Source organism: Neodiprion virginianus, chromosome 4 (assembly GCF_021901495.1).
Source record: "Neodiprion virginianus isolate iyNeoVirg1 chromosome 4, iyNeoVirg1.1, whole genome shotgun sequence".
Taxonomy (NCBI): Eukaryota; Metazoa; Arthropoda; class Insecta; order Hymenoptera; family Diprionidae; genus Neodiprion; species Neodiprion virginianus.
In genome coordinates, this window is record NC_060880.1 from 14,098,980 (window position 1) to 14,108,563 (window position 9,584).

General features: G+C 39.1%; 1 protein-coding gene across 18 annotated transcripts in view; it reads left to right on the forward strand.

Annotated features, from left to right (window-relative positions):
- Nucleotides 1–9,584, forward strand: part of LOC124303572 (transcription factor 12) — an 82,236-nt gene that overhangs the window by 67,542 nt on the left and 5,110 nt on the right. For 5 of the 18 annotated variants that reach the window (XR_006907939.1, XM_046760933.1, XM_046760938.1 and 2 more), the window contains 12 exons: nt 1,386–1,470; nt 2,238–2,374; nt 3,033–3,311; nt 3,501–3,665; nt 4,446–4,505; nt 5,061–5,213; nt 5,294–5,411; nt 5,984–6,140; nt 6,675–6,764; nt 8,493–8,582; nt 9,115–9,260; nt 9,363–9,517. Coding sequence is in view for 17 of the 18 variants with exons in the window: in XM_046760933.1 (XP_046616889.1) it covers nt 1,386–1,470; nt 2,238–2,374; nt 3,033–3,311; nt 3,501–3,665; nt 4,446–4,505; nt 5,061–5,213; nt 5,294–5,411; nt 5,984–6,140; nt 6,675–6,764; nt 8,493–8,582; nt 9,115–9,260; nt 9,363–9,517 (1,635 nt within the window). In the remaining variant the exon portion in view is untranslated. Of the gene's footprint in view, nt 1–1,385; nt 1,471–2,237; nt 2,375–3,032; nt 3,312–3,500; nt 3,666–4,445; nt 4,506–5,060; nt 5,214–5,293; nt 5,412–5,983; nt 6,141–6,361; nt 6,655–6,674; nt 6,765–8,492; nt 8,583–9,114; nt 9,261–9,362; nt 9,518–9,584 lie in introns of those variants that run through there. The other 13 variants (XM_046760925.1, XM_046760924.1, XM_046760926.1 and 10 more) reach the window with 13 other exon arrangements.

Genomic DNA, 9,584 nt, shown 5'->3' on the forward strand with positions numbered 1-9,584 from the left:
CCCTGATCTACGCTGCGCGATTACCGCAGTTTGTGGATATTCACAGCGGGTTGCGATTGTATTTCTCTTGCTCGTTCCGATATTCCGACCTCACGCCAATCTCTGTAGTCAGATTTTTGTCGCGTTGGCCGTATGGCGAACCTCAAGAGTTATATGCGACCTACGTTAGTATAGGAAAGAAAGGACGACACGTTGCCCGATGTCCCGACGTCTAAATCAATGCTTCTATCGGACAGTTATATTGCCAAAGAAATCGCTGACGTTGCTGACCCCGAGGGAAAGAGGAGATACGGAACCCGACGTAATATTAGGATTCCGTTCGGTCGGACGTTCTTATATTGTAATATAGGTATCGCCGTTTGCTTACGTAGGTGTTGAAGTACAATTTATCTCTTTCCGTGATGTCTTAATATATGAATTACGATGATTTCTGTCGGGTTTGGTGACGAGACTACGGGATCATCGATTCGTTGACTAGACACCGACGACGGTAACGCCATGAAATAACGCCATGAAATAGAAAGCTATGCTGACTTTGTCGTCCTGACTTAAAACAAACAAAACCGAAAGAAGCACAAAAAATTGAAGAGATTCATGACAACGCCTCCCTCTCCACCTCAATGACTCTTGGGACATCAACCTGCAACCACACTGCGATACGGAACGGAAGAGGAAATGTTAAATGCTGGAACCTTTAAGAGAGGCGGCTTGAGCTAGAGTCGCATACTTGAAGCGACAGTATTGCCTTACCCTTCGTCGGATGCGGGCGAAACCTTTGTGTGACATGGGACAGAAGTTACCGTCCCGATTTAACGTATAAACATTGTTCGTTATCGGTGATCGGTGTTTATTTATTCATATTTTCGTTTTTTTCGTTTTTTTCGTTTCATTTTTATCCTAAGTTTTGCGGTCAGAAATTAATCCATTCGAGATAGGCACACACACTGTGTTTGCGATTGCAGGTTTGAAATGTTCGTGTATCCGATCAGCTACGGAGCTCATAAAATGGTACCAAAACTCGGCTAAATATGCGTAATGTATAACACAGATAAAATGCTAATCGAAGATGCACGCAACTATCTCATCGTGGAAATAGTTGGAAGTTGTGAAAGTTTCGTATCTCTCAACTTCTTCGCGTTTTGTATTTTTTCTCGATTTGACGATAATTTCCATAAGTACAATATCTGCGCCTTTTATGTGTTTTTTTAAATCAAAGATATCAGAATTGATGATCAGTTTTTGAATATCTGTTCTTAAAATATAATTAAATCCATCGATCGCTGATCCTTGGATTGAATTCATGAGAAAAATGTATTCATTTTTATATAACGATAGATCGACCGATGTGATTGTTAAAATTTTGGATATTTTTCATCTGCTTTCAGTATGGCTCCGACGAATTCGGTCAGGACTCACCAAGGTACACCTCCCCAAAAGCCGCGGCACTCTACGCCGACCACTATTATCTTGGTGAGTGTATAATTATTCTCTTCAGATTTTTCATTAATCTCATTTATAGTTTGATCCTTTTCCATTCATATATAATACCATTTACCTCGTGTTGTAAGCACCACCTCATCCTACAACCAGCTTTGTCCCTCTCCTTTTTTTTTTTTTTATTTTAACTGTTATTCGTAGAAGTGGTTGTGAAGTAAACTGAGTAGAATATACTAATAAACGAGGAAGTGATATGAAATAAAGAAATGGTCGACACTTCGGCCGAAGTTGTTTTTCTACTGTACCTACCTACCATTTACGTCTATCCGTTTCGCGGCAAAGACTGCTGCTTCGGAGATCGATATGTAATATTAAATGTTCCGTGTGCGGGGAATATTACTTTTCTTTCTAAAGAAGTACAATAACCTGCGGGAGAGAACTATATGTGTCTCGTAATTTTTATTAAACTTCTTTCACTTCGTATCGCTGCTTAGACAGAAAGGTGAAACTATAGAACTGATCCTGTGGGTCGATAATAGGTGCAAGAACAAAGTAAACTTTGCAATTTTCAAATTTTCAATTTCATTACCATCAAATTGGGAGTTGGATGGGGTTTGCCAATTGAAGAGAACGAACTCGTTTGGAAAGTATCGTTAGGTTCAATAACTCGACAATCAATTTTCGTGTTCCATCGGAAACTGTGTTTCGAAACTTGGCTGCTAGTCCATCCATCCATTCATCTTCTCAATTACCACGCAAATGTCACAAAAATCAATTAATATATGGTTATTCTCGTTCAGATGACAACGGACCTGGAGCGGGCCCTGGTGATCCATGGACAGGAAGCACAGGCGGAGTGCAACCTCCGTACAGTGGCTACGCACCATCCCATTTGGCACAGCCAGCTTACCCCATGCACATACCCCATGACCCTATGGTAAGAATGGATAAGTTTTATTGCAATTAATAACACTGAGGAGTTCGGTGGTACGAGCGACTGCAGTTCGCTGAGAAACTGCGGCAAAGTGCAGATACAGATCAGAATATTAGGCTCTGATTTATTGTAAGCAACGTTATAGAAGTTTGAAATACAAATGTTCGTGAATTCATCTACAACAATTATTATTGATTAGCGGATAGCCTCGTTACCTCTTTCTGTAGGGTTGAGAGGCTGAGAGACACTGGGGAAGTGCAGCATAAGCCGAATGAGTCAGAGTATCTATATATAGTTCAGCTCTCCTGCTACATCATGTTTCTAGTCAAGTGCAGCAAGCAGCCTCTGTTTGATTTACGCAATTACACTACTTAGCGATACCACCGCTGCGCGCTACTATCCTCCTACTACTACCTCATTTTTATACCTACTAGATCTCGTACCAACACAGAAGTCTTCTTTGGAAGTCATTGATGTATGTTATATAGTCGAAGTAGAAAGGGAAAAGAATGTACTGAAAAATCAAGATACAGAGCTTATGCGATTATTTATACGACTTTAAACCCTCATTGAGGAGTTCAGTATTGTTTTTCGGCTCCTTGGCAATTTTCAATAACAAGAATGATCGTTGTAATGATGAATAAAATATTTCCAATTCAAGGCATATCCCGTGATATCGCCGAACGGTGATACGGCAGCCCCGATACTTGGTTCAGCTGTTACGAGTGCTGCGTCTTTACCACCGATGTCAACGTTTCGAGGTAGCGCGGCTGTAGCAGCTGGCAGTGGGACGGGAGCCCCATCTCCCGCTTCCTTGCAGTACAGCCACAGCCCCGGAGCTCCGCCACCAGCCCCCAGTGCACCAAGTGCGACAACCAACAACCAGCCAACGCCAGGAGACACCCTTGGCAAAGCGCTTGCCTCTGTTGTGAGTGCAAGAGTACGTGTCTCTCACGCATCTCATTTCTTCTTAAAGCCGATGTCGACTAAACCCAGTAAAATAGTCAACCTTGTGCGGGAATTCATCCCAAGCGAAGCAATTTATGCATGTGTATAAGACGCATTGAACAGTTTCTCAAATGCGGTCTAGAATTTGCACGAATTCTTGATTGTCTTTTCATTTCCTCAGATTTATCCCACGGACCAATCGGTATCTAGCTATAGCAGTAACCCTTCGACGCCGGTTAGCTCACCCCCTCCGTTAACAGGCTCCGCACCAGGCTGGGCCTCAGGCACAGCCCCAGTTTCCCCACATTTTGCGGCAGACCCAAATCGTGGCGGAACTATTCACATGGTAAGTTTGATTTACTTGTGATTTTGTCTGAAGACATTATTGTCTTTTACCCACCTGTCCCTTTTTGATATACCTGTCCTTTCTTTTCTTGCTTTATCCCTCTTTCCCTCCCTTTACTCATTATGTATTTTACATCAACATAAACTGGATAATAGGCTGTTTTACTGCATTAATTACCCAGTAAAAGTTGCTTTGATTAATTATTTTTTCTCAGCAACTATTCGAAACCTTTCTACGACTAGCCTTAACAGTTCTGGTTTAGGTTAGTTGAAAATGGGATGCGATGAACTCCTGATAATACTCTCACGTATACGTGTAATAAAAACCAATAGGCAGCGAGAGTATTTTTATACAACTAAAGACGAACTATGGATTTGCAGTGTACAAAATTGGAGAAAAACAAAGAACTCCATGGAATAGTTGCTGAATACTAAGAGCATAACTACACATATCTTTTCCCTTGAGGGATTTCGATCTAAACATTGTTGAGAGATTAATTGTTTTCATTAAAACGCATAGAAGGTAGACTCGGAATTATTCTAACGAACTGAAAATTGTTCTAATTTCATTATTTCAATGGAAATAGCTTTGGGGATGCACAAAGCATGAGAAACACACGGTGAGGCAGAGAAAGAGAAAGAGAAAGAGAGAGTGCACCAATAATTAATTTATTTTTTGTGTTGTCTTTTCTTTTTAACTTTTTACCCTTCTTGTTTGTTGTGAACGTTGTGTTGAATTGGTTGTTTTGGTTTTGTTGTTGCGTTGGTGTTGTGTGTGAAGCCGGCACCAGAGCAGCAGAGGCTAGATGATGCCATCGGCTTCCTGCGCGACCATGCCGAGGTGAGGATCACCGTTTTTTATTTACTTGCCCATTATGTATTCAATTAACACAAGAATTACGTGACCATGCATTTGGTTTTTCATTTTGCAAAATCTTTCTCATTTTCTTACATCAGGAATTCGGTTTGTCTTGATTGACTAACACTTTTTTATCAGATCGTCCACAATTGTATTCTCCTTCATCTTTCTTGTTACGCGTTTCAATAGATTGTCACAGGGTTTGATTGATAACCGTTTCTTAGTTTGGAAAAATCAGAATGATTTGAGCTTAATGTTGTTACACCTTATTTTTAAAGTGGTGCGGCATGTAGAACACTACTAAACGACATGTATAATGAAATCTTAAAGATGCTTAAAAATCTGTCACACTTTTATCAAAATCACATGATCAAGTCACATGATAAGAATATGAATATGAAATGAAGAACAAAGAAAGAAACGCATTATGGACGATCAACCTTAGACAGACGATTAAGTTTGAACCGTATAAAATGGTAATAAACATCTTATTGATGGACGACCAAAATGTAATCGAGTCGGGTCTATGGTATTCTGTTGGTACAGGGAACACGGATGGAGGAGCGACTGGACGATGCAATCAATGTACTGAGGAATCATGCGGAAAGTCAGCTCGGCTTGCACCTCGCACCTGTAGGACCTCACGCCTCGTTATATTCCCATACCTCACCCCCACAGTTGGACCATTTAGTAAGTATATCGATGGGAGTATTGACTGTTATGAATAGAGTTTGGACTTACTTTTGAAAATTGTGCATCTCGCTTTGCAGACGAGTCCTCACCCTGCGGTAACAGTGGCGCAACCCCAGGGTTCGTATCCTGGTCTGACGTCAACACCCGACACAGATGGTTCTATAAAAATCGAGAGGTTACCTGTTTCAAATGCCAGTAAGTTAATGTCCATTGTTACACGAAAGTATGGTCAATTATTTTCGAGGAAAGATATCAAGATCCTTTCCGGAATTTCAACAATCTTCCTAAATAATAACACATGCCATGTGGCTAGAGAGGCAGACTGGCTTGCAACTTGTCTGTTTGAATTTTCCGTATATCTAAACTTGAATCACCTTGTTGTAAACGACGGCGAGATTCTTATATGGGTATCTCGGAGAGAGTCTGGCCATTGTGCGTTATATCAGATATAAACTCGACGACTATTACAAATGACTAGATACTCGTAAACGTTCCATGAGCTAGCATCTATTATCTACCTCTAGGCTCGTGACGCATATGGCGTATGTCTAAATTAGGATTATACTCGGTCACTTCCTGCTTTTAATTGGTGAACGCATTCTTGTTCATTAAAATGAACTGCATTATACTAATAGTGACTATCACGTATTTCTCTGCGGGTGTTCCTAATTATGTCTCCCAATATTATCGCATTTAGATTATGCCCTCGAAATATTGTTGAAACACTCTATACTACACTCGTTTAAGACAGTATCAATAATTAGTAGAATATATATCTTTAGAAAAGAGGAAAGATCCGCCAGACAGTAGTGGCGGCGAAACAAAACCTTCGAGCAGCGACTTGGTCACTGGAGCTGGTGTCATAGGAGCCTCTACCGTCAATTCGACGTCGCAAGGGAAAGGCACCAAGAGATCGCGCAGATAGTAAGTGTTTTCCTAATTATTCGCAACAGTAGAATAGAAAGCAAAAAAACAAAGAAGAAAAACTTCCAGATTCATGTCTATCATATTTTTTTTCTTTTTTGCTTCTTTTTTTTTTATGTATTTTACGTATTCAAATTATTTATTCCTTCAGTTTTTGATGGTCGGGAAAAGATAATACTTAACAGTTAGAAATTCGATAGAAACTTGAGATCAATTAATAGCAGGTGGTGGTGCAGCTGACGGATCATCTCGCCGTTCAATGATTATTAGGACTTACCGCTGTCTATCATGTTTAAGGGGTTATGTTAACCCAATTCGTACTTCATTTCCGATCAATCAATACGAGTTACTATTCGTTAGCATATCTTACAGATTCACGAATAGATTGTTGGGTAGATTGAGAAATAAAGCAAAGTATACTCTTAATGTGGAAGAGAGAAATCTATTGCTATTGATTTTCATCATTGTTTGATTTTTAAAATCGCAAAAAAAGTGTGACGATATAAACTAACTTGCTGTGTCTTTAAACAACCGTTGTTCGAGCGCTGAGGAAGACTGCGACGACCCTGGCACTAAAGCGGTGCGTGAAAAAGAAAGACGACAGGCTAACAACGTTCGTGAAAGGTTAGTGAGCACACGCAGTACGCACTATTCGCATTTTGGTCCAAATCCTTGTAACATTTCCTCTGAAATTTTTGCCTGCATTTTGTCATATGACAACAATCACGTCAACATGTTATTAATCTTCAGTTCCGATTGTATCTACATTTCACGCGATATCAGTCAACTTTTAGTTGGCAAAGCAATTGAATTGCAAGTTTTTACTACAATGTTACTGGACTCAATACAGTATGACTTTTCTCTTATCTTCACTCCAGCGAAATCGAATTTGTACGTTTTCATTGTCAGTTCCTTCACTCAAGTTTACGGCCAATTAGAAGTGATGTCCGATCGTGCCTGTATAAACCCTCATTTTACCTGATTTTGCGACTGATTAGCCTTTTCCAAACGAAGGCAACTGTAATTGGAATATATGACAAACTTTAGGATTCATTAACAATTCTATATCACTGCTACACAATTTCAGGCAGCAAGTATATTATAGTACTCCTGTTACCTGTCTGTAAATCTTTCTTACTACTGTAAGGCCCGTCTTTATGTAAATGGAAATCAAAATGTTGCCAGTTGCAAACAAAAATGAGACATGATTTAGAATTTCTCACAAGCTGGTTGGAATCAGTTTCAGTTTTACGCAGCTGGAATTTAGCTATCAAGCATGTTCTGTTATAGACCTGTTTTTTTCGTAATATTGGTACACATTGGTTTTTGTTCATATTTTCTTTTGTTGTTTCAAGTGCAACAGATTCATTGTATTCTAGGATAAAATTTATCATCTCCCCCTTTACACTAAAACCTTGTTTTATTTCAGATTAAGATGTGATTTGTAAACTCATTACAACATTTACCACGTTCGAGTATTCCAGTTATTCCTGACTAACTTGTCTCTTGTTTTTTTCCTTGGTCTTTACTCTCATTTTTATTTTGTCCTGTCTACTCTATGTAATAGACAAGAATCATCTTTCTCTGAAATATAACTAGACATTCCTACCTTTGTTTAAAATGAATTTATTTGAAAAATTTTGATTGCCAAACAATCAGTGAAAAGAGTTGCGAGAGCATATGAGAGGGAGGGAGAGAGAGAGAGCGAGAGCGAGAGCGAGAGCGAGAGCGAGAGCGAGAGCGAGAGCGAGAGCGCGAGAGATAGAGAGAGAGAGAGAGAGAGAGAGAGAGAGGGAAAAACAACAAAATCATCAACGTACAAAGAGTATGGGCCTTTCAGATGAAGTTGAAGAAAAATTAGTTTTTCCGTTTAGGGTTGGCCTTTCTCTGAGCCAGCTTAAAGAAAACCTCTAGGAAAATAAAAAAAAAGGAAATCACCTCAGTTCCTAAGAAAATCCAATATGGACCCAAGTGCGTGTGTTCATTAATGCAAGTTGTTTTGAATTATTTTTTCGTCGATGAAAACACGAATCACATGAATCTCACGAATCAACAAATCATTAACTTATAAATATTAAATGAAAAAACTAACAGACTCTATCGCTCGAACAACATCACTAAATGACGGTTTTTACCCATGTCACAGTTATCAAAGAATCATTTTGTATAAGTAGAACTGGTCACCTGCAAATTCATCCGATTTTTGAATTGTTAATTTTTTTGTGACGGTGTTTGTAGCTCTCACTAAATACGTCTTATTAACGCTGGATAATCTAGCTCAACTTTTTTTTACTTTTAATTGTTAAGACTGTCAAATCAGGTGATTAATCGAGTATTGTTATTGCGCAACTGTTGTTCGAGCGCCGAAGACGAGGATGATGATCCTGACATGAAGGCTCAGAGGGAAAAGGAGAGGAGGCAGGCCAATAATGCTAGGGAAAGGTAAGACCCTAAGTTGAAGAATAAGAAAACAAAAACAATTTGCTGCATACTAATTGTTTATAAAAATTGTACATAAGCGAAAATATGCAATTCAATGTTACATGTTGTGTCTATATGTATGTAATCTATACAACGAACCGTAACATTTTAATTAACTGGCCCGTAGTCTTTGTATAGTATGTTTTTTTTGGATTCTATTTTATTTTTGTATAAATCACTAATCGTTTTCAACTGGATCGCGCGACTTACAGCAAGAGGTGACAGAGCTAAAACTCATTGTACAAGACACACGTTCATATAGTTTCAACAATATATTCTGTCGTTAATAATAACAGGGATCACCCTGATGCTTTTGACGTGCTCCATTGTGTAGTCAATTTTTAATCTAACTACACGCATTATAGCTTGTTGTCGTAAACAACTGGGTATGGATGGATAATAGTGGATATTCCCTGTTCCTCGCTTAAACAATGGGATACGCAAATATATTATACTATGCGACATTCGTTGTTTTTTTTTTTTTTCTATCCAGGATACGTATTAGGGATATTAATGAAGCTTTGAAGGAACTCGGCAGAATGTGTATGACGCACCTAAAGACCGACAAACCACAAACTAAACTTGGCATTCTTAATATGGCTGTCGAAGTTATTATGACCTTGGAGCAACAAGTCAGAGGTATTTATCCTACGTCTATCAACCTATTGTTATGCATGGTTAATAGAAATGTAAAATGACTGTGGTCGTAATTAAAAAATGACTATCAATTCCTCTTCTCAGAACGGAATCTAAATCCAAAAGCAGCGTGTTTAAAAAGAAGAGAAGAAGAGAAAGCTGAAGATGGTCCCAAATTACCTGGACATTTAGCTACCCACATAGCGCATCCTCATCCCCATCCGCACTCGCACTCGCAGCCGCCATTCCCCGCGATGCCTGTAAGTTTTTTTCTGTTCTATCTAACATTTGGCTTGAAATATTTCTGTCTTTCTTTTTATCGATCGT